Source organism: Thunnus maccoyii, chromosome 6 (assembly GCF_910596095.1).
Source record: "Thunnus maccoyii chromosome 6, fThuMac1.1, whole genome shotgun sequence".
Taxonomy (NCBI): domain Eukaryota; kingdom Metazoa; phylum Chordata; class Actinopteri; order Scombriformes; family Scombridae; genus Thunnus; species Thunnus maccoyii.
In genome coordinates this window covers 5,584,324-5,610,648 of record NC_056538.1, presented here as the reverse complement: position 1 = coordinate 5,610,648, position 26,325 = coordinate 5,584,324, and the positions used below count along the sequence as shown (strand labels likewise).

The following is a 26,325-nucleotide window of genomic DNA, read 5'->3' as shown; positions in this document are numbered from 1 at the left end:
CTCCTCAACACATCAGCAGAGAAATGCTTCAGTGTTGCCATTATCATATAGATGACTTCCAAACATGTAGCTGCACTTCTGGGCACACACTCCCAAACGGATATGCCATACACACGTATATGCATAAACTCACACCTTTCCATACAAACAATTCCTCTGCACCAATCAGCTGACAACAAAATAAGTGAAATACAAATCAGCTAATCAAGCGAAACAGCCACACCTGTAACACATGTTGATTAGTTGACGGTACTAATGATCAAGGACACCACCTGAGTCTCTCATTCATTTATTTACCCTCCCTCTCCCTTAGCCCACCCCCTGCCTTCTTTCCCCTTTTCCCGTCAATTAAATTCACTTCACAAGTGCTTTGTTGGCGGGACCTTCAGGGTGCTGTTGCCAAGGCGCTTTTGATTTAATATCTGTCATGCACAGGGAAAAATTAAAAAAAAAAAAAAAACAGGAGGAAACAACAACAACATGCCTCCAGGTTCATATGGAGCCTCACAGTGGGAGAGGGGGGCATTTGTCCCCCCAGGGCAGATTAAATGTGCGCACCCAGTGGGGGCACGAGGACACACCAGCACTCTATCGTCTGAGGGAGAAGACACAGCTTGAATACATAAATGAATGATCCATTTTCTCTCCTCCTGCGCAACATTTTGCTCACCCCTCTGCTGCCTCTCCACTGTGAGTCACTCTGGATTGGAGGGAGTCACTCTCTAACTGCTGGGTCCTCTTGACTCCTCACTATTTGCTCTCCATCACTGTCTCGCTCTTGTTTTCTTTCTTACTTTTCTGGCTCTTAAGAGGCTCAGAGGGCAGATGGAAAAACAGAAAGTTTGTGCCAGATGGAACAAGATTACAGTTAGACACAGTAGATGTCACTTAACTTAAAGAGAACACAAGAGGAAGAGAGCTGCAGCCTAACATAAAGGGTTGTGTATAGCACTAGGATGGGTTCTTTTAGCTTTGTACTATAGCAGATGCCCTTTCTTGTGCTTTATTTAATCATCCTCTGTGGAGCTGTTTGTTAACAAAACACAACCAGTTTTTTGGGACAAAGCCCATATGAGTAACAGCATCTTAAAATATGAGGGTAATTAACCAATTCCTCTTATATCCTCCATCCTAGGGTTCTACATAACTATATGCTGTGGCGCATTGTGGCAGCGCTCAGCGAACATCTGTCCACGGCCTTCCGCAGCACCATCCATGAGTTTTCTCGGGAGATTGACGGCACTGAGCAGCAGCTGGAGCTGGGCAGGCTCTGCCTCACCCAGGCCAACAAACACTTTGGCATGGCCCTTGGAGCCCTGTTCGTCCAGCAGCACTTCTCCTCACAGAGTAAAGCTAAGGTAAGGGTGGAGATGGAGAGGTGGTGGTGATGGCTGCTTGTTGGGACAGAGGGATAATGGGTACATGAATGGATGGATGGATGGATGGATGAAAGCTTTATTTTTGTCTCGTTTTCAAAAAACATTTTACCAATATTCATTAACTGTACTAAACAGTAGCTAAATTCCACTCATCTCTCCAGTAAATTTGAAGTGAACTTTTGAAATTTCAAAGATTAAAATGTGAATTGCACATATAGTTCTGCACAGGACCACAACTAAGACCCATACCTGACTTGTGTCTGTGTCTTTAAAACCTTAATCCCCCAAAACCCAACTGGTACTGCCAAATCTGAGACCCAAAACTGACCAGTGGCTTTATTTTTGCCAGCTAATGCAACACATTGGCTACACTCTCTTTGCCTCTTCTGGGCATTGCATATCTACATGCAACACATGACTCAAATGGATATTGGCACAGTCGGAGAGAATGAGAGAAATTGCTCAATAAATTACATTTGAAAATAACCAAACGCAAAACCAAGCTGAAGCCCTGAGCTTTACAAATGATCTGAACCTGACCAGAGGCTAAATACTTTGTTGGGATTCGTTGGATTTGGGTCAGGAAGCACAACTTTGTTGCATGAGATTCCTCTTGTATCAGTGCAAATGAACTGGCTTTCTGAACATGTAACTACAATGATTAAAAAATAACAACAAATTATAGTTGGCAAGTTAGCCAAAAAAGAAATGCATCTGGTCATATTCTAAAGCCAGAAACAAATCTAATATAACACCATCAACACTGAAGTTTATTAATACACTGTATGTGCTTCAGTGTTTATATTATTCAAACAGTGCTATCTATTGGTTATTTTTGGGAGATTCTTGGATACAAGTACTGATTTTATGTCTGCCAAAGTGAAGCTGGGGTACATTTCACAGGAACTGACTGTTGTAGCCTATTATTGAAAGCATTTAACAATGTAATACACAATTTACTGACTACATGGGAGATTTAACACATACAACAACTCATACAACATTTTAAAGACTGTAGTGGACAGAGCCAATTTTGAACAGGAGTTTTGCAGTGAGATTGAACCGTGTCAAGCTGTAACTGCCTGATCTGTCATGACTTATTTAATGAAGATGTTTCCATCACTACTTACTAAACCAAAAAAAAAAAATACAGTAATGAGAAATTTATCTGCAATTTCCAGTGACTGCATTAAAAGATAGTTGGAAAAGAATCTCAGTTATAATGAAACCACACAGCTGTCAAAGACAGTAAGAGGAAAATCCACAAAACTGACCTTGGCCTTGAATTGATTTTTTTTTAGGACTGTAGCCTACTACTGAAAACATTTAACAATATTTCTTATTGACTGAGACATTCACAATCTTTGGAAACATATTTTCAAATTTCATAACTTATGGGCTCAAATTAGGGTCAAATGTATTGTAGCTGTGTATCACCATATCTGAATGTGTGAAAACATATAAAATGTTTATATATAACATTTTGATCAAATGAATTCAAATGTTTTAACACACACACACATAAAGTTACTGTTTTGAAAAGAGGATAGCTATAAGGATACACTCACTGAACGGAATGTGTGTGTGTGTGTGTGTGTTGCCTTTCAAACCAGAATTACAAGGTGCTTCACAAAATACACCATCATACAATATAGGGTAGGCTTTTCTAGAGTCTTCAGCTCCAGTAGCACCAGGGATCATGAGGAATATACACCGTTTGGCCATGTTTGAGTTCAGTTAGTGGGACTACGCAGTCGGAGCTCCAGTCAAGCACCGAATGATTCAGTGAACAAAATTTTTTAATGAACTGATTTTAGTGATTCAGTACACTGAAAAGAACAACCCTGTAGAAAGGCTCCATGATTGGATAGTGAAATGATATTCCTGATTGGATATGTTAATATGTCAATCTGAGCATCCCTATTGGCTATTCAGGAGGAAGTGTCAAATGTGGGACAAAAGCACTTGTACCCATAGGTTTGATTTGTACTTGTAGATTTGATTTGTAGCTGTTAACTTGGGATTCACACATACAATTGAGTTCTGTGTGAACTTTTTTCACCCACAAACAGATAGATGTCCAACTGCAAACCTTTTTTGTAACTGCAAACCTTTGTGCAAATCTTCTTTATGCATTCACACACAGAGATTATTTGTGCAAATACTTTTCATTTGTTCACAAAATGTCATGCACAGCTACAGATCTCCTTTCAAAAATTAAATGTATTTGTTCAGATATTTTTTACACATTCAGACATTTGAATTAATTTGATCAAAACGTTTTTACACATTCACACATTTGAATGTATTCATACAAAATGTTTTCACACATTCACATATGGTGATACACAGCTACAATACATTTGACCCTAATTTGAGCCCATAATAACTTTCCCACACTTTTCCATGACTGTTGCAATACTGGAACTGTTTTCTGATCTTGTTTCTATATCATTATTTTCTACTTTATCATTTTCTTTGGCTCCTTGGGGCAGGGGTGAGGCTCCAGCTGGGTATTTTGACACAGCCAGATGATTTTGATTGATTCCCAAACTGGGATCTGGAAATGCCATCCATGCCAATCATAACTTGTTTCTAGCTCTTATCCACTCCACTTTTGATTTCCATTTTGCTCACTGCTTAGGTCAGTCACTACTAATTCCCCACCTCTGACCTTCCATCACCTTTGGTCCCTTTCTCTTTCACCTTAATCCTCCCCCATATGTATTCTTATCTCAGTCTCATGTCCATTCTAGGACATGGGGATATGATTTCCAATGGGATTTCTAACCTCTGTAACCTCATACTCTTTCTTTAAGCCCTTCATCATCTCCCCTTCTTCTTCTTATACGCTTACTGTCAACCCTATAAGCTTCATCTTACAATGAGCCACCTTTCTTCTTCTCTTGCAAACTTCTAAATCTCCCTTGCTGCCAAAGCCCATGACTATAAGGCATGCAAGTCTGACACAAGTTCTAGGTGTTAATTACTTTTTATGTACTGTACCTTAATTGAAATTTAAGTTCCCAAGCTTCTAATGTTCCATTTAAGATTCCAATAAGATACAAAGTGTAAATTTCAATAAGGCTTGAAGCTAGTGGAGCCTTTCTGATTAATAAAATAATAGACAAGAGGGATTTTTAGCATGAAGCCTAGAGTATGGCAGGTTTTTGTAAGATGAAGTGGGTGCTAATCCCATTAGAATCTAAAAATCATCCAAACCATCAACAACTTCTCATGTGGGAAAACTTCAAGCTGGGTTATTGCATTTCTGGTATTGTCCATGTCCACACTGATCATTTCCCACTGTCAGTAGACATCAGTCTATACTATGTTGGCATGCCCACACAGGTTGGAGAACCTGTGTACCTGTGAACCAGCCAGTGGCCGTGTGTGTAGCCTTGACTGACTTGCTGATGCTGCTTACCTCAGCATAAACAGGAATTAATGAGTCTCAGGAGCTGAAACTGAGAGTCAAGAGAAAAGATCACCTTTCTTGTTATCCTGAATCACCAACGTAGAGAGACATAACATGTCCTGGTGTCTTTTAGAGATAGAATGAGAAAGCACCAGGAGAATTCTTCAAAAGTAACTAAAAGTTTGGACAGCAGACGTGCCTCAACCCTGCTGAAACCCTGACACTGGTATCATGCGATTCTGCAAAATCTTGTATTACGTTCACTGACAATTTTAAATGTCCAGTGCTAAAATATTTTAGAATTACTTCTTTCTACATTTACCTACATCTGCGCATGGCAACTACATACCCATATAAGATCGCGGTTATGGCAAGTAAATAAACTATGGTCAAGGTATGTTCAAGGTTAGGCAAAAAAAAATGTTGGTTAAATATTAGATACCTGGTGCTATCTACACTGATTCTTCTGCATGCTTGTTTTTGTTCATTCCACACGGATATCTAAGCATGTTGGAGCACTGCCCAGTATCCATATGAATTATATTCATATTGTACAAATCTGCAAGGCATGATTAATGTCCACTGCCAACAGTCAGTGTCAGTGCAGCAAGCAGGTATAACTTTAAAGAGTACCACACTGATTTAGCATAGCACTTCTATAACATTATCAACTTCACGATGGAATGCAAAAAAAAAAGGAACGATGTAGTCGAAACAGAGATACCGTCTTTTTTATTCTATGCATTCTTCTTCTTTGTCAAAACCTTGCAACTACATTACCCACAATGCAACCTGACTTGATTCACTTGACTGTACAGATTTGAATCAAACCGTGTAATCACATGACGTGATGCTATTGGGCCCAAAAAGACTTTCCATAGACTTACATTTTGAAAGAGACATCTGTATATCTGCAGATACATTTTTTGAGTGTCACAACCCTCGCAAATTTACTCATTTCACTATCAGAATTTGATCCATACGGTCCGATCACATTTCAAAAGTCTAGAAGAGCTGCATGATTTAATCATTTTATCCCCATTCAAGTAAGCAGGGGACTAAACCGGAAGTTAGCCGTCTGGGCCAGTGGAAGTCTCTAGTGAGCATGCTGTATGGGCACATTGGGTCTATAGAGCGTGTGCAGTATATTTTCATGCGGGTAATTTCCTTACAGTGTGAAGTTGCTACTGAGCAACTTTCATAGGAATGAACGGGGCCCTGCCTCCGATGCTGTATCCAGTTCTTATTATACATACATGATTTGAGTGTGTTATGCTAGTAACATATGTAATTTCAAGCTGCTAGCCTCAACCTGAGATGCGGAGCAGGCTTGCTCAACTTTTCTCAAATATGCAGTAGTACTCCCAATACCTGTAAACAGACTCTGATGTGTAAAACCAGTGGAGTTCCCCTTTAATTGATCTCTAAATACCATTGATGGGATCTACAGGAATTTGAAAACAATCCAAGAAGGAAAAAAGACAATGTGACAACTCAGTAGCTTACTCACATAATGACATCTATGTACTCTACATGTTGCAAGCCTTATGGCAATTTTTATTCATGTCACACAGTAATTTGCTGGTTATCGCCCTACAAGTTAAAGCATCCCATTTCAGTCAGCTGCACCATTCCAGTTGTGTTGGTGCTTACAGCTGGAAAATAGAAACATGCCTCCATTACGTTTTTAAAATTAAAGTGAAATTCAGTGATGGCTGAATGCACTGGCTTATGGTTTATGGTGTGTTTCAGCTGCACATATGGTCAGTAGTAATCTGATATTGGACATGGGAATTTGAATTTAAGACAATGGACTGATCAAATCTGCAGCAAAGCTGGCAGAAAAACCACCAGTGTAGGCAATCTAATATAACAGAAATCCAAATGATCAGTTAGTTAGAGTAACACAGGCAACCCTGCTCAAAAGAGTTGTGCAAAAATGACCTTACACTGTAATTACACCTTTAATTATTTGGCTTTGGGGGATTCTACAAGTTAAAGACTCTGAAAATGTGGCTTCAAATATTCAGTTATTCTCTATGATATTAAATATTTATAACTACATACACATTATTTATTAAGAGTATAACATTGAAGGAAGAAAGCTAATTTGCTTCTTCAAGATCATGTGGGTGTGGTTTGATCAGATTTAGTGACCAAACAACCAATCAACTGTCATCAGATTAAAATATTTCTAAATTCTGACTGGCACAAGGGAGTGACATCACATTTTTTCACATTTTCAACTGAGCTCCACCTACTTAAAATCTGTGAGAAGAGCACAGAGAAAAAAAAGAAATACAGAAATGTAAAATAACAAAAACTGTTCCAACTTTAGCTGAAAATAGTGTAGGCGCATTGAGAAAATATGTTTTCAGGGGTTTTAAAACTTCTTCCGATGATGTGATCTCCCTCCAGGTACAGGAGCTGGTGGAGGACATAAAGCACGCCCTGGACCTCCGGCTGCATGAGCTGGACTGGATGGATGAGGCCACCAAGGAAGCTGCCAGAGCAAAGGTTCGGAGAACGAACTCAGCTCCTCTATCACGAACATGAATCCCTGCCAGATCCGATTAGTATTTGAAAAGGATTTAATTATTTCTTGCAATTCTTTTCTTTCTGGGGGTTTGATTGATTGCTTGGTTAGATGGAAGTGTGTGATAGAATACATCAAGGACTTGACATTGAGAAGTGAGGATCGCCTAATCCGGATCTCTCTGTGGTGCTGATTTAGGGTCTGCACTGCAAGATATCCCCTCTAATACTTTTACAATCTGAAGTTATAATCCTTTTAGAGGGCCATGGTGAATATAAAGAGCTTCCCTATAATCCTATTACATTGGGTTTGCTTGATTAGTTGATGCATGGGTGTGTGCTCGGATGGTTGTGCGCCTGGGTCCAGAAACAAGTGTGTATTGGTGGTTATTAGTTACTGCAAGTGGATGTACGGTGGTGTTGGGTAGGTTTACTTGTCTCCCTCTCTTTCCCTCCATCATCCTCTTCTCCTCTTCCCCCCCAGCTGAAACACATGATGGTGATGACAGGATACCCTGACTTTCTGCTCAAACCTGAGCTCATAGACAAAGAATATGGGGTGAGTCATGAGCCTCCTATTTCATTCTGCACTGTCCGGTCTTCCTCACCACACACGAATACCCATACATCATACACACAAATACTATTTCCCAGCATCCCCCTCTGTCTATCTCTGTTTCTAGAATGATTTTCCATCAGGCATTACCATATATCCTGGGAGATTGTATTCAGATGGAGCAAAAATACATCATGCACAGGAATGAATTAACCCAAGAGACACTGACAACTCCATTCAAATATATATAATAAAATACATTAAGTATGTTGATCTGAGCAGGAAGCACATGCAAAACCTGGGAACAGGCAGCCCAGCCCTAAAAACTATGCAGTCAAAAGTTTGTTGATGGAGAACTGTACACTGAACTTGTAGACAACTATGTTGGTTAGCATCAGTGATGGAAGGAAACTAAGAATCCAAGTAAAAGACAGAAAATGACCTCCCAAACAGGTCAGTGATAATACAAAAAAAGCAGGGTAGCTGTGCATAAAAGTGAGAATACACTAAATATGTGCCCAGATAAAGGCCTTTAATGACATGGAGAGCATAAAAAAGGCTTGGATTGGACTTGATGCTGCTTGAGGAAGAGTGCCAAGCTTGAAACGTGTTGCAATCCAGAGTAGCTGCTGATACAAGCCTTTTTTTGGTTGTTCATTAGTAGCGCTATGGAGCGATGTTTGTTCTTGAGCACGCATACCGGTGTACGGGTAACACAATGCATATTTCTGATGTGCTACTGATCTACAGGTGGCAGAAACGTGCCAAAAAATGCAGCCATGCATCAGCAATGATGTGCTAGCATGTGAACATGGATGTAAACAATGCAGGTATCAAAATGTTCCAAGAAATCAGCTTTGCAATTGCCTAGCAAATGTGTGGAATCCATTTTTGAATATTTTAAAACCTATATTGTTTACCATACATCCATGTTTGCTAGCTAGCTATCAGCTCATCTGCAACGTTTCTTGGTGCATTATCATCAGTCAGTGGAATAGTATGGAACCATTGGGCTGAATGTGTATCACGTTGCCCGTATGCTTACGTATGTGCATTTACATCCTTGTAAAAACAGTGCTCCACAGCACTACTAGTGGTCAAAAAGTCCACAGGGTACCTTTAAGTAAAGGATCAATATACTTCCTTAATGTGTATGCATTGCATTTACACAGTTCATAAAATTTGTTAAACTTGACTGGACTTGAGCCCTAGTACACACCACTGGACTGCTGATGACAGTATATAATAGGTGACTCTGCTGTTCACAATTGCTACAGTACAGTTGCATTAAATTTGATGTGGGAGAAAAACCTGCCAGCTTTTGAAGCATTTATCTTACCTTAAATAAATAGTTTTTGAGAACATTTATGGGAAATAAGCTTATCTGCTGTCTACAAATCAGATGAGAAAATCAGTACCACTCTCATGTCTGTAAAGTAAATATGAAACTACTATCAACTGCTGGTTAGCTTAGCTTACCACAAAGACTGGAAACAGGGAAACAGCTCAACTGTCTCTGACCAGAGGTAACAAAATTCGCCTACCAGCACTCACTCTGAACTCAACTGAACTTTATTCATAAGCAGAGTGTTGCTTCACCTGTATTATTGGCTCTACTCCTTACATTACCAAGTACACAGACTCAAGAGTTGGACGATGCTGCGAAAACTCCATCTGCTACCACAATTTTCAAATAGCAGTCTGTCCAGATGTGTATTTTTGTCACAAACTGACAGAGGCACATCTGGCCCTGTGAGACTAAACAAGCAAGAGATTTTTTTAAAAAGCAAGATGATGTGTTTACTGTCAGTTTAAAAGACAGAGATGTTGCAAAAGTATTACATTAAATCCCTTTGGCAAGTGAACAAAACCAATTGTCGATCTGTGTGCAATAAACTACTGCAAGTCCATTTTCAAGTTAGATGTTGAATCATAAATAAGTTGTGTTACAGTTGCCACAGAATACCACCATTTACAAAGTAACAGTAAATTAGTAGCTGACTTGGTGGTTCTGTCTGGCCACCACACTTAACACACTTCCACAAACACCCAACTAATACATACACTAAAGGTGCACATAAACTTACCTCATATCTGTGGCTTTGCAGTTTGATGTGGATGAGAAGACCTACTTCAAGAACATCCTCAACAGCATCAAGTTTAACATCAAGCTATCAGTCAAGAAGATCCATGAAGAGGTGGACAAGACGGCGTGAGTTTCATATCTACACATCTTACACAAGCTACAACAGCTAGCCAACTCGGCTAACTGACATGCGGTGCAAAGCAATTAAAGTGGGTTAATATATTTGAAATCCTGCCCGAGCTCATCCAGCTGAGGCTCACACAGTTACACCACTTTGAGTGTGTGTCTCTAATATGTTTGACATGCCTAACATGTGTCCATGTGCATCCCTTTTTAGTTTGACATATTTGTTGATGCACCACTAAATCAAACCAACAGATACAAAATTGACATACACAGCTGGAGAAAATCCATTTGATTTACTTATCTATAGCAGCCAGACAGCAGAAAAGTGCTGTGGGGTATACGGTTCATTTTTTATAAAATACAGCCCGCTACGCCTGGATTGAGTGCTTCTCCGCTATGACAACACATTACAGTCACATTAGTATTCCAAGGTGCTCAAAACAACTGTACAGTATCATTAGCCCACACTCAACGCCCTGAAGAGTTAATTCACATACTCCCCCTTTATCACCAAAAAGTGAACCTTTCATCCCTCAGTCTGTCTTGTAGCATGGAAATAAATAAATAAACACTCCTCCTCCTCCCTGTGTTTGTCTCCCTTCCATCTCTCTGCAGCGCATGCAGAGCCATCAGTCTTTCACTCCTAGAACAAGGGCATCTCACAGTTTCAGAGTCATTTGGGGGATTTTGTGCCAATCGACTGGTCTGGCTTTAAGTGGATTAGCATAAAGGAACTGTCCGTGTTTTTATATGCAGAGAGGAACTTTGGCCATGGGACCTCACACACAGAATATTTCTCACCAGGGGGTTTAGAGAGTGAGAGAGGCCAGCCTGGTATCACTAAATGAATATGAATTATATGAATAACACAGCAATTTCTTAAGTCATTTTGCACGTTATCACTACACATTTTATGCTTTTCACGTGTCATTTAACGCCGTTTAGTCCCCATAGACTTCCATTGCAACCCAGTATCACGGCAGTCCACGTCAAGTGACTGTCAAGTTTCTTTCGGCAAAAACAAACACTCCAGTTTCAGTATGAATGCATTTTGATGAAATTTCTAGTGAGAAATATTCATTCAGTGCATGTATATGATGTAGTAGTTTGTCAGTTGTTACAAAGATTTTTTCAGGCTTTCTATTGTTGCTATGACGGTTGCTATGGACACTGTTGCTGAAACCACGTAGTTGCATGTTGTTTGAATTATTGTCTTTGCGTTGTGTAGTTATCTGAGCTGTTATGTTATTTGTGTTGTTTTATGTAACTGTTTGATGATGTTCTTTCAATCAAAAACACAGATTTTAGAGCATCCAAGGGAGGAACTGATTTTCAAATCCAGAATTTGAAGCTTTGCGATTGGCTGACTGGAGGATCCACTGCCTGGAAGTGTTTTCCTCACTGTCACGGTGTTAAGGTTTTCTTTTAATGATATCTTTAACATTTCTCAACACAAAAACATGAAAGTGTCCTTGATAACTCAACAATATGATAGGTTGATGTTAAGGCCATCAGTTTTAAGTATTTGTCCTTTGATACTGATAGTTTTTTTGTCAGGTTTGGATAGCGGAAAACTAGGGAAGTACCTTGTGTTGTGGGTAACTTGGCGCGTTTGACTACTGTTGTGGGTTGTCTGTGGTTGGTGGTCTGCAATTCAAATCCAAACACCACTATCTCTGTTAAGAAAAGGCATTTTATAGCCTGTGACTGTAAAATGTTGCATTTAATTTTATATTTCCAGGAATATGTGGCTGAGGATATTTAATATGAAATCATCTTTATTAAAATATAGTCTTCCTCAATTAATAGAGCCACAGCATCCAATAAAGCACTTCCAACGTTGTGTGTGTGTGCATCAACTCTTGTGCCATGGCCATATAAACGGGATGTAGACGGGGTTATCCCTCATTTAATCCCTGCACTTGTCACTTTCATATATTTCATCAAACTGGACTTTAGATTGTGCATTACATTCAGCCTCCACTGTTACATAATTTAATTATCTATGCACATGTCACATTTAATTTTTGCTCTTGTCACCTTCATATGTATATTTATTCATATTCATTCATATGTATATATATATATATATATTTCATACACTTCATTTCTTAGCACAGTCCACATTTCCTTTGTACAGTCAATATTTCAAGTTTTATATCCCATTTCAAAACTATTACTATTCTATTCTATAAATAGATTTTAAAATTTCAATTTCATTTTAATATTACTTTGTTTATTTCATTATGATTATCAATATTAATTTTACCTGACATTTGTTATTATTTTGTTTTGTTATATTCTTCTCTTTTACACTTTTTGGGAGCATTCTTTGTATGCTTGCATTGGCTAATAAAAGGCAAGGCAAGTTTATTTGTATAGCACATTTCAACAAGGCAGTTCAGATTCTGATTGAATGGACGATGTCATGCTGACATAAATCCCAAAACCGAGAATTATAAAGATAGAAAAATCTCCAGGGTTGTGTGAATAGTAGCCTATGCCCCAACCCTAACCCAAGCACTTCCTCCAAGCCTGTAGTAATGGCCTAGATTATCAGCTGTATTGTAATCTCTGAGGGTGACTCATTTTGGTCATTATTTCCACTAAAAAAGAAAACAGACAAACAAAAAGCTTCATTTTATATCTTGGGCTTTCAAAGTGCTCTCTGAAACTAGGCCTGGGACGGTTTGTGTCCATGAAATGAGAAAATTAAAACTTTATCGTAGAGCTAAACCAAATACATCGTTGGAAAGGTCTCAGACTGGAAAGTAACATATGTCAGTATGACGATTCTACATGGCTCCTGCTTTGAAATACTGACCTTTGAACCTTGACTACAGTGCATGTTTGAAGGCTTATAATTCAGCAACAAAACAGGCCAAAGACATGAGACCAACAGTTATAGAGAGCTCTTGACCTCGGCTATCATGTGAGTATAGTCAACAACTGTGCTGTCAAATATAGGTAAAATATGGTTACAATTAATTTTCACCCATTTAACAATTAGATATTTAAAATCTGATTACACAAATGTGTTTACCATCCCCTTAAACTCCTCAGTGTACTTTCAATTTAGTATTTACAACCTCCTATTCTAGGAAAAACACTAATATTTTTTAAAAACTACAGTTCCCTAGAGCCGTGCCATGCAGATTGATACAAATCAGCACTACAGTTGTAGTTCTTTCAGTTTGCAAAATAAGGGTCATAAAAACATATGTCTACTGCATACATCAAACATCTAGTATAGCCAAACTAGTAATTACACCGCATCTATATGATGTATCTTAAGAAAAGGTAAAGGTGTTGGTCTCAGATATTTTAGCTAAAACAGGAGTCGAACGCGCCAAGTCCACCCATAACACATCAACCAACGTCAATTAGGCTCTGGGTAATCGAAAACCGACAAAAAAAACCCCAAAAATGTTATTTCTCAAAATCAAAGGAGAAATAATTAAAACTGATGGCCTTAACATTAAATTCATATTATTAAGTTATCAGGGACACTTTCATGTTTTTGTGTTGAAAAATGTTAAAGATATCATTAAAAGAAAACCTTAACACAGTGACAGTGAGGAAATCGCTGCCGCAGGTCCTCCAGTAGGCCAATAGCAAAACATCAAATTCTGGATTTCAAATTCAGTTCGTCCCTGGGACGCTCCAAAATCTACGTTTTTTATTGAAAGAGCATCATCAAACAGTTACATAAAATACAAATAACACAACAGCTCAGATAACTACACAAAGACAATAATTCAAACAACATGCAACTAGGTGGTTTCAGCAATAGCAGTGTCTATAGCAACCACCATAGCAACGATAGAAAGCCTGAAAAAATCTTTGTAATAACTGACAAACTAAACATCATATACATTCTCTGCATTAATATTTCTCGCTAGATATGTCATCAAAATGCATTAATACTGAAACTATCTTAAAATATTTCATATTTTAAGATGGGGGGGGGTTGTTTTTGCCGAAAGAAACTTGACAGTCATGTGACGTGGACTGCTGTAATATTGGATAGCAATGGAAGTCTTTGGGGACTAAACAGCATTAAATGACACATGAAAAACACAAAAAGTGTAAACATGACACATAAAATGTCCTTAAAGGTGGCGTGCTATTTATATGCCATCCCATGAGATCACGTTGGACAGACAGAGGCGTTTGGGATTCTGTTCAGGATTGGGGTGTGTTTCGAGGAGGTAGATGAGTAATCTGAGTGTGTGAGTGTGTGTGAAGGATCCCATCTTTAAAACCCTGTTTATTTGACTCCTGTTTTTATCCTCAGGTGGCTTCTCCCTCCTCAGGCCCTTAATGCCTACTACCTCCCTAACAAGAACCAAATGGGTGAGTGCGTGACTGTTCATGGCACATACTGATATTTTTGTTCTCTCTGTCATCTGTCTCCACACACAAGCACAAACACACACACACACATCTCTCCCATTGCCATTCTGCACCATGACATGGACCATGCATTAGTTACACGCAATTACACCATGTTGCCGTCTGTTTTCGACAAGTCAAACGGCCAAGTCAAAAGCGTCCACCTCCTCATATCATATTCCTTCTCATCACTCACTTTCTGCTTCGATCTCCACCTCACATACTTAATACCACCCTGGAGGAAAAACAAGCGGTAACACCTTCCTGAGTTTTAACAAATCTAGCCTTGCGATTTCACCCCTCCCTCCTTCCCTCCCTCCCTCCCCGTCTTCTCCCAGGCTCGGCCCACTGTCTGTGTCTGCCTGCCTGCTGGATTAAATCTCTCGCTGAAAAATCAATAGTGTGCTCGCAAGCTGATGCTAGAGGACAGGAGGAGTCAGACAAACACAGTCATCAGGGCCCCCTGGGTCATTTTTTTTAACCCACACATCATTTCTCTCATTTCACGTGCCGCCGCTTCAGTGTTCAGCTCTTGTTCTTTCTCCTCTGGATTCATTTTCATACTCTCTTTTTCTCTCTAATCAAATTTTTTTAATCAAATTATTTTATTTTTATTATTACATTAAATATTACATTATTCTTAAGCTGCAGATCCATATTTTGGCTTCCTTTATTTCATGTCTACAATCTGGTTCTGTTTGAAGATAAAGAGACAAAGACAGAGGCTTAATCAAAAGCTGCTCTCTTACATATACAGTCCATTTTTGTCTCTTCATGGAGAGCTTTATTAATGTAGAGTCAGTTTTTTACTTTGACTTGATTTGCTAAAAATGTAATTATGTTAAAACTGGACCATCCTACAGTATGTTAACCAACACATATTTAAGTCTGCAATTATAGATTCATTGATTAGTCTGTAAAATGTGAAAAATATATGAACAAAGACTGTACGGTCATGCTAGCTCATTGAAGCTTTACAGCAATGCTTTGTGCTAAATGCTAACTGCTGATGATTAGCAGAAAAAATTTACAATGTTAACCATCTCAATTTAGTATGTTAGCATGCCAACTTTTATTAGCACTAAACACAAAGCACAGCTGAAGCTGATGAGAATGTCAATAACTCAGTATTGGACAAATTAAAAAAAAAAAATCTGTCCTGTAGATGGTATTTGACTGGATATATTTCACTGGCCTAGACAGTAACTTTGGAATACAACCACTTCATTTGAGAACCTCTGCCTTACGTTAGCTTTAGCAGTACTAAAGCTAGCTTTAGCAGTAAGGATTGTGCAACCAAAAATTGTTTTAATGTACATATGGGTATATGAGTATCGTTTTAAGACAGACTTTAAGGTAACAACTTGAAATTGTGTTTTGTTCGACCAACAGTCCAAAACCCAAAGATATTCAATTTGTGTTTTTCCACTGCAATGAACTATCTTTCAATTCAAAGATATTATTACATTCAATATGCAGCTGACGTCCTTAATCAACCGTTCAATGCTACAATATCTGTATTTATCTATATAATATTTCAGCTATTTCAACTTCAGATTGGCAGCAGCATGTGGCAACAGGAGATGACTGAAACGTTTTAACTTTGAAGGGCTTAGAGATAGCGATGATATGAGTTAACTAAATGTCATCCTCAGAGTGTGTGATGATGCCGAGGAGGTCAAGAGGTTTATTCATCATTAGAAAAACAGTTTTCTCTGGATGAAGCGTGAACGTGTTTATATTTAGGGGACAGAGGAAATCATTTATGTGGGCAAATAGAGTGAATTTTTTTGTCGCTGCACTCAATTGCAGCCGCACAATGAGTTTTGGGATGATAGTATAGATGCCTTTTACATAAATATCTTGGCTAGTGCAGCTTTAAAGTCAGTCAGTGTTTTTCATTTCCTCTGCACTGTCCTTTCCCCTCTGTGCAGACTGCAATAAAAACCTGTTCCTCTCTATAGTTTGTGTGCCTCATGTTGTATCTTTATCTCTCCCCCAGTCTTTCCAGCCGGCATCCTTCAGCCCACTTTGTACAATTCTGAGTTCCCACAGTAAGTATCCCTCCTCATGTCCCTGCTGCTTTCCATAGGGAAGCAACAACATCTCAACGGCCACAACAACAAAGGTCATTAAAGGCTATGTTAGTCTGGCAAGCCTCAAGTCCCAACACACCTGATTAAACCAATTTAACTACCCACCAAGAGCTCAATTACTGAACAAGGTCCTGCTAATGGAACAGGTGTCATTGAGAAGTCGCCTTCCTAAATTTGAGCCCATCAAGTAAATTGACAGTGCATGAGAGCAGATAGCTTCCCTGTCCGTCTCTATCTGATCTGTTTATCTCACTTGTTCTCATCTCTGGCTCTCAAATAAGCTCGCAATGAGAAATGTATAAATTAGACATGCCAATACCACACAGAAGTCTCCCTAACTTTAAATTAGTCATGCATTTAAATCAGAACGCAAATTATTTCCTCCTCATCTGTGCATTTTAGATAGAAGCTCTTTGTATTGGACAGATTCTGGTATTTAAAGGCCATTATTAATATTTTTGGATTAGCTGCTGATAAGTAATATATTTTTCTACGGCAGCACACAATATCTTTAAAATGATCATCTTTATGCCAAAAAGGACTGCATATTTTCTCCAGTTTTATACTTGTCCAAATTAACATTTATATCATTGTGCCATTAGATAATGAAGTTCTTCAGTGAAATCCAAACCAATTACATTTTTGATGGTAATATGGTCATTTAAAGTTTTATTTGATTTTTGATAGTGATAGCTAGACAATATATTAGTAGGAGATATAGAGTATAGGTTTATCTTTTTTATTTCTTTAATTAATTTCATGAAAGAAGCCAAATTTCTCAAATGTTTAATCTTATTCTGACATATGCAGTCATACAAGAATTAACTAGTTAAAAATTGTCAAAATCTTGATTTAAATCAGGAACTATTTGGTCCATGAATGAACAAGATTATGAATCTGACCAGACATGTGATGCCAAATTTTTATACCCGGCACATATCAGTACTAAAACAAGTATTGAGGTTCAATGCCCAGCTATAAATATAAAACATGAATAATATATAAATTTTAAAATATGAATAAATAATTAATCATAATTAAGTATGCATATGTGTGTAGAAACTGAAATGAATATATTCAGGGTTGGACCTCCTATACACAACCAGTGTAATATTGATTAGTTATAAATATTGAGTAAGTAATCAAACTACACCATAACCTTGACATTGAGTTGTGAAAACATTCTGACTGATATATGATGGTGATATATAACAGGCTACTATAGGTTCACTATATCAACAAAATCCTTCTAGCTCTTATTTCTTACTATTTGCCTTAAAGCAAAACTGTAACCTTTGAAAGAGGAAATAGCAATAAAACACATCTTTGCGCATTTCAATACACTTTTGTTGCTACAGCCTTACTTGATCTGTTATGACCAGAAGCTTATGGTAAAGCTAGCTAATGTTGGCAAACTTTAGATTGATATTGCTTTGTAACAGACAGTGTTTGACTCCTCTCTACCTGTGCTACTGCTACACTACATTTTAACGTGTCATAGGAAAACATTTCAATGGTTTACAAAAGTAAAACAAGGGGGAAAACACACTGTACCTCAACAGCAAACATGTTAGTTGTTTCCTGTTCATGGTCTCAGTCATAATGTGTAATGGTCATGTCCTTTAAGTCCTTTCTGTGCCATTATCCTGTAATTGCCACTTGTGACCACTGTTCAGCAGAAGTTACATAGTCTGGCTTTAAAAGATCATGCTGTTTTGGCCCAGTAATTACAACCTATGTATACTTTACTTACACTTTACAACTTTGTACAAAGTACCTCTGACCATTTTTCAAAGCTCACCAAAAGTTTTATAGATTGATTTTCTTCATTCTAGGCCGCCACTATGTTCCATTCATTTCAGTACAGTTTGAAAATCCACTTGAGACTTCAGTGAGAAAAGTCATACATCACATCAGACTTAAAATTATGTTATCAAGACAAGGTAATGCATTAAAGCAGGGACTGTTTTGAAAGGTTTTTCATGGTTATGCATCAGGAAGTGAATTCAAGACAACAAATAATACACAAACATGGACAGTGTAAAAGTTTAAATTACATATTTTTACATTAAAATGATTGCAAACAAAGTCATTGTCAGATGATGGAGTTCCCTTGAACACACCAAGAAGGTGCTTCAACAGTCTTTTTTCAATGGTTCCCAGTGGCAAGTGAAAAAACATAACTTCTAAAATGAAAAAAACTAATTGTTCACAGTGATGGATTACCCGTCTCGAGCAAGTTTCAACTCTGCGCGAGCTGATTTTCATAAAATACTGGCAGGAATTAAAACCAAATCAATCTAAAAAGTTTTAGTGTGGGTTGGAAAATGGTCAGTGAGGAAGCAACAGCACGCAGTAGAGAAAAGACGACTGACACTAGGCGTATCATTTAGGGAGGGAATATGCAGGTAAACAACTATTTTTCCCACTCAACAGACCCTTTGTTAACCAAAGCTATTCAACGAGGAGCAAAGCTACTGCTGCCAGTATTCAGTATTATTCTAAGACAACACATACAATACAGTCCAAATAGCTGCACCTCCTGCATTCATATCAACTCCCCTGAGCAACCACACACACCTCACAAATATGAGATAATTAGACCTAGCAGTTTGTGTACCCAACATTAGCTAACACTTCTATGTCTTCATTAGAGGTGATCAACACTACTTCCACTACCTGCTGCCATGCATGCTAATCAATATTAATTAATTATTGTATTAAAGCGTGTACCTGTCCCCTTTAAGTTATTACTGCAGTAGCCCTAACCTCCCATAAACTCTCGCTGTCTTACTCCTATACACACACACACACACACACACACCTCCACCACTATCACATTGAGTATAATGAAGCTTCAATCAGCCAGTTAGTTTAGCGAGGGAGTCGGGCCTGGTGTGAGGCAGCATATCGACTAGCTGTCAGAAAGTCATTTTCAGATGTAGCCATGTGAATAGCCCTGAGTCTGCCCTCTCATCGCTCTCCATATCTGCATGTGCCGCAAAGACAGCAATCCAGCCTGGCCCAGGGTCAAGGAGAGGTGGAGCGACCCGCCGGTTTTTGGAAGCAGTGGGCACAGGGGGAGGGAGAGGTGGGGAGACACATGTTAGTTATGGACCAGTGGGTGCATATACATAAGGGAAGCTGAGGATTGGAACATGTTACAGGGTGTTGAATTTTGTATCCTCAACTTGGGAAATGAAGATTTATGTTCACAGTGCAGCTGAAAGGGTCCCAAGTGCTGATTCTTCCCTCACATGTGAAACAGATATCTGATATTTTCTAATCAATAGCAATCTGAGGCACACGGATCCAAAATTATATCCCAAGTGCGACTTGCACTTTATCTTCCTTGGCTGAGCAGAATTTGCAATGAGGACAATGGGACAAAATGAGGGAAAGGAAGGCAATAGCTGACTGTAATGAGACACCTTAAATCAGCCAAAAAGGCATCGCATCTGTTCTAAAGTGTGATAAATGAAGACTAAAGCTCCATGCTTAAGAGTTTTAAGGAATAGTTTGACATTTTGGGAAATATGCTTGTTTGCTTTATTGAGGAGTTAGATGAAAAGATTGGAGACGTTAAATATAAAGCTAGAGCCAGGAGATGGTTAGCTTAGCATAAAGGCTGGAAACTACCTTCCAGTGCCTCTAAAGTTAATCAATGAACATGCTATATCTTGTTTGATAGCCAGGCTAACTGTTTCTCCCTGCTTTCAGTATTTATACTGAGCTAAAAGCTAGTGTCTCCTGGCTCTAGCTTCATATTTAACATATAGATATAAGAAAAGCATCAACTTTCTCATCCAACTCTCAGCAAGAACGCTGATACGTGTATTTCCCAAAATATCAAACTATTGCTTTCAATTGAGACTATGTAACTTTTGAACAACACCAATTCCCCAGGTGGCAGTTAACAGGGTTCATGCTGAATGCTAAAACGAAGTGTAACAGCAGAACAAGCAGTGGAGAGTCACAAAGTCTGCAAACTGACTCAATAATGTCAGTTACACAGCAAAATCTAAGATCTGCTAACATTAGCTAGCATTAGCCACCATAATCTAGTGCTCATACCAAAACAAGTACGGCTGCAGCAGAAAATCTCGAGTGTATTGAATTGATCAAGGCTTTGTTTTGTTGCTTATGAATTCAGTTTTCATAAAGAAATTTAAATAAGCTACATCTTCTTTCACAAGTTCATAGTGTAGGCAATTGGTAGATACCGAGATATAATGTATAATATTCTTCCTTCCTGCTACCAGGTCTCTGAACTACGGAGGAATAGGAGCCATCATTGGCCATGAACTAACACACGGATATGATGACTGGGGTAAGAATGACGACCTCTTCACCCATAATCCATTGCAACAAAGCTTGTTTTCTTACCATTTAAAGTTGAACCCCCTTCATTGCTTTGAACTATTCTATTTCATAGAAAGAGCAAATTTTTCCTGATGATTTGTGTCAATTTATGATATGTAGTTTGCTTGCGACTGTGCATTAAAGAAAATTATGAGCCACAATCTCTAACTTTCATTTCCAGTGAAAGTGCTGCCCTTTAAGATACAGCAAAAGCATTGAGTGTGGGTGTGAACATTCTGCCAAGTTTGTTCACTAGCAGCTTCTTTGACAGACAGTTAACTACATTTAGTTGGCTGAGAGGCAGTTCATATAGCGGATACATCAGCCAAGGTTAACTTTTGCCCCCTTACAGTTTGACTTCTGTGACGTGCTGGGCAGCTCTTTGGACTGTGAAGGAAAGTTGCAGGTTGTGTTGTCTTCATGCTAACACTGCCCCCCTGCCCTTTTGCCCTTCATCTTAGTGATGCAATGGTTCATGTCCCTAGGGGGCCAGTACGACCGTCATGGCAACCTCAAACAGTGGTGGACCGAGGAGTCCTACAGAAAGTTCCAGAAGAAGGCTGAATGTATCGTCAAGCTCTACGATAATTTCACTGTGTATAACCAGAGGGTGGGTTTGCACACTCATTGCATGAATCTTTACACCCTGATGATAATACTATGATGATGTCATACTGTATCTTGGTTTTTGCTTGAAGATTACAAACTTATAACAGAAAGCTGGGGCATCAGATTTGAAAAATGTGGGCATTTACTTGGCAAGGAGGTTCTAACAAAAGACACTACTACTAAGTTGTATTGCGGGAAATGTAGGTCCAGCGTTTTTGGAGCTTGCCCCATGCTGCCATCTTAGCCTCTGCTTTTTGACTAGCTTAGCATAAAGACTGGAAGCAGGGGAAACAGCTAGCCTGTTCTGTCTGGAGTATCTGCTTGTAACCTCGCAGTGAAGAAAGAATAACCAAAAATGTGTCAATTTTACATTTTGATTTTTATACAGATTAAACAAATTAGATGATGTTGGCCATTTAGAGGTGCTGGTAGACAGTTGCTTCATATTTAGCATACAGACATGCACAGAGATATATAAGACATGTTACTGTTTCAGAAGTTCAAGTTTCCTTTCTCTGTGTCTAGGTGAATGGTCGTCTGACACTAGGGGAGAACATAGCAGACATGGGAGGACTCAAGCTGTCATACTATGTAAGTTATACCAGATAGCATTGTTCAAATACTGCGGCTATGTGGCGTCTCAATGTCTAAATATTAGAATTTGTTCTATACTTTATACTTTATGTCTCTAAAATCTGTCCCTCTTTAATCTCATTCCTCATAAATCACTATGCTTGATTTACATGAAAGTAAAGAGCAGAAATTCCCCAGAATCAAGATAAAAGAAACATTTTGACTTGAATTTCCTTCCTCTGCTTGTATCAATGTGTACATGTGTTTTATCTGGGCAGAGGAGGATCTGGGGTGCTGCATAATTCAATTCCATATTAGGCATGTCTGTAGTCTACACTGAAGTGAGGATTGTTTTGTGTAGAATCAAATGCAAAGGGAATGAATGATTTTAAATAATCATAATATCAAAATGCAACCAGTCAGTTCTCTTATTTTCCATAGTTCATGGTAGGTAGTTAGAGTACATACTGTAACATTTCAGGGATTTCTACCAAGAGGAAATTGTCATTTTAACACCACTCACCTCTCTGTCTCTCTGTCTAGGCGTATCAGAAGTGGGTGAGGGAACATGGTCCAGAGAGGCCCCTGCCTGGACTCAAATACACTCATGAACAGCTGCTCTTCATTGCCTTTGCACAGGTACCGAAGCCTCTCAACAGAATCCACACTACGGTATTTCATTACATTTACATGGTAAATCATTTAGCTGCTGCTCTCAGCCAGAGCAACTGATCATACAGAGCAGGTAGGAGTTATATATTACCCCAACATTAGCTGATAGATCCATTAACCATTGGAAGGATAAAAAAAAGCATTGAGTTGATGACAGTACAGTGTCTCGAAGCACTAGACCACCCTGCAACTATTACATCTATCATTTAAAGCCATCAGCATCATTGAAATTCATGGCTCATTGTAGCAGTGGCAAAATCTAGAAAGACTTTTTAATGCAATCTGCAGTGTTTAGACCATTAAAAAAAACTCCAAGGAGGTGCTATGAAAATTGCATATATGTGGATAGATTCATTTCAGAGTAAAAGGAATGTATAATTTTGAGCTGTGAACCAATTCAACCACATTTTTGTTCACATAAAATGAATATGGTGAACTCGCCAAAATATCTAAATAGCAACAAATAGTTTATAACATGTTATGCGTGTGCAGATTTGGCTAATTATGTCCAGCTTTGGACAGATTTGTTTTTGTCTTGGGTCGAGTTGGGTTGCTGCTGTGTTAAAGGGGCATTCCACCAATTTCACTCATGAAGATCAGTGAACTTGTCAGCAGGACTATTACTACTCAGCCTTTGAAAGCAGATGTATATGTGTATGTGTGTATATGCGTCTCCTGTGGCTCTGGAAGTAGCATCCTAAAGTCTGAGAAAATAACCCTGATGATGTCATTAGGGTCCCCTTGGATGTGGCTTCAGGCTTTACATTTCCAACAGAAATCTAGCCAAGAGAAACATGCAGGACATTAACAAGCAGGGTTAGTCTAATGAAAGATACTGTTAAATTACAGTATGGGAAATGTAGGACACCAGTGTTTTGGATCAACTTCTTCATCTCATTAAAGGAACTATAAATCAGAATATGTCAGACTCCGGAGGGAATAGAGTTGGATGGAAGTGCAATATTAAATTGCTGGAGTGCCCCTTTATTGTTCTATGTTGTCTTTTCAGAACTGGTGTATGAAGAGAAGATCTCAATCCATCTACTTGCAGCTGCTAACTGACAAACATGCACCAGAGCATTACAGGTACAAAACACACACACCAACAAAAACCACTCACAAACAGAGAAAGTCATCAGTATGTTGCATTTGTGTGCATTGCTTTTACATTTTAAGAATAACCTTCAATTACAACATATCCAAAAAAAAAAGACACATCTAACTTCAGTTAGGAGTGCACAGGTAATGTTGGGAATGTCCCCTTTTTCCTGTGAAATAAGTTAAAATACACTACATTTGAACTGCACAAAATGTGCGCACATACACATTCATGATGTCAACATTAATATGAGATGTTTCCATTTCCTCCCCCTGCAGAGTCATTGGCAGCGTTTCCCAGTTTGATGAGTTCGCCCGTGTTTTCCACTGTCCGAAGAGTTCACCAATGAACCCCGTGGAAAAATGTTCCGTATGGTGACCTCTCTGCCCGGCCTATTGACCTTCAGATGACCTTCAGAACCGCTCTCATCCTCCCCTCACACACACACACACACACACACACACATACAGACACAACATGTCCTACATCACGCGTTCATCAGAGCAGGATGACACAGAGTGCATAAAGCAGCCCGATCAAGGACGGAAGTTTTAAGGTTTTAAGTTATGGAAGTCTATACATTGATTGTCCATTGATAACTCAGTCCGACCAACCTAAAGCATAGGTCCCATGGCCATTGATCATGTACATACTATATCATTTGATTATATATATTTTTCTATGTTTAAATTTATTTTCAAATCATATATTTTTGTATTTTAGCCGATATATCACACACATTATGCGTAGGTCTCATAAGCTACTTTGTTTTTAATTGAGCAACATGTTTTCTCAATTGTTTCTCTTTGTAGCATCAGCTAGAAAAATCTCAGAATATTAGAAGATGTAGATTAAGGATTGGCAACAACAGTGATTTCAGTCCCCCATGTAAACTGGACAAGGACCAATTTAAAATGAACTGGGATCAGTAGCATCCTCGTGCCTGCCAAAATGTTGCTGTTCTTTCAACTCAGTATTGGAGTACGATTTGTGTCGCAATGCTGCGCTCTTGTGGCTGCAGAGAGTGATGGTCACTGTTCAGCCGTCATAACTGTTGTATCGTTTGCCTGCATTGGTCTCTTGTGACTGTGAGTATTTGTAGGGTTTTTAAGACTTGTCAACTTTTTTTAAAAAAAAAACAGAAGGTGGACTCATGGTTGATGATTTACTCAGGATTTGTAGCCAAGTGCAGCGCCAAAAGGTGGATGCTATCTTTGTGTATCTACATTCAACTCCTCAGACTACAGTACAAAACACAAATGAGCTGGTGTAATTATCAAAACATTGGACAGAAAAGGAGAAGATTGTTTTTCCTAACTGGAATTCTGGGCAGGGCCAACAAATGATTCAAGTATTTGAGCCCTTTTCTATTTGGAAATGGAAGAACCTCAGCTACTGGATTATTCACGTCCAGGTGTTTCCCGATGAACTCTGAATGATCTTATACAACCCAGGAATCAAAGTGGAAGGGAGAGCGCGAGGTCACATCATATATTCACAGTTAACTCACCAAATAACAGAAGCCAACACTCTGTACATAATAAAGTACAACTATGGTTAATGGAGAATCATGCATTTGTACACAGTGTTATTAAAAAAAATACTTTTGTATAAAAAATATGTTGGTACAAAAATGAGAATCTTTGTACAGTGGAGAAGTATATCAGATGTTCTGGTTGTACAGTTTGTTTTGATGAGAGTGCATGTTTCCTTCCCTCATGGTCAAAACTGACCAACACAAAATTCTAATTGCCATATATGGAGGACATCAGGCTCCATACACACACACACACAAACACACACACACACACACACCTGACTCTACAGCTGAGCTGCTAGTTCACATGTGGCTGCTATCTCTTCCTCGCTGTTGGTCGCTGTTTAATGTTTGAATAAATACAAAGGATCACTGTGTCACTGTGTTGCTGAAGTCCGTGTGTGTTTTGGTGTGTGTGGGTCATTATCAGTGTATTACCAGCTGTGTCCTCACAGGCTCGGTCCTCCAGCGACGTGAGCCAGCTCTCTCTTGGCCTCCCAGCGTTGGATGGTAGACGTCCACCTTTCCAACTCTGCGTCCTGTTTGCTTAAAACCTGCAAAACCCAGCGAGAATCAAACACCTCATTTATAATATACCTCAATAAGCAAACCAGCTTCAACTGCTCATGAAGTTTGAGCACAAAAAGTGGCTGTGAGTGGGTTTTCTTGGGCCATATTTGCTGTATTTGCTTTGACTCATCTGTCCCAACAGGTAGAATATCATGCTATAGATGTACGCTTTGCATTATGGGATTGGTTGGTGCCAACATGCTGATTTGAAGCAGGTATAATGTTTCCTATATTCACCATCTTTGATCATTATTTTTTTAATCAGCACTAAAGACAAAGTACAGCAGAGGCTGATGTGAATATCATTAGTTT

General features: G+C 38.8%; 1 protein-coding gene across 1 annotated transcript in view; it reads left to right on the top strand.

Moving 5' to 3' along the window:
- The window catches only part of LOC121898431 (endothelin-converting enzyme-like 1), a 46,336-nt gene extending 21,302 nt beyond the window's left edge, over positions 1-25,034 (top strand). Inside the window, exons 7-17 of the mRNA XM_042413486.1 lie at positions 1,136-1,358; positions 7,216-7,314; positions 7,817-7,891; positions 9,997-10,100; positions 14,398-14,456; positions 16,498-16,549; positions 20,854-20,921; positions 21,415-21,563; positions 22,088-22,153; positions 22,679-22,774; positions 23,817-25,034. Coding sequence (XP_042269420.1) covers positions 1,136-1,358; positions 7,216-7,314; positions 7,817-7,891; positions 9,997-10,100; positions 14,398-14,456; positions 16,498-16,549; positions 20,854-20,921; positions 21,415-21,563; positions 22,088-22,153; positions 22,679-22,774; positions 23,817-24,029 — 1,204 coding nt within the window. The 3' untranslated portion in view covers positions 24,030-25,034. The remainder of the gene's footprint in view (positions 1-1,135; positions 1,359-7,215; positions 7,315-7,816; positions 7,892-9,996; positions 10,101-14,397; positions 14,457-16,497; positions 16,550-20,853; positions 20,922-21,414; positions 21,564-22,087; positions 22,154-22,678; positions 22,775-23,816) is intronic.
- Positions 25,035-26,325: the final 1,291 nt, after the last annotated feature.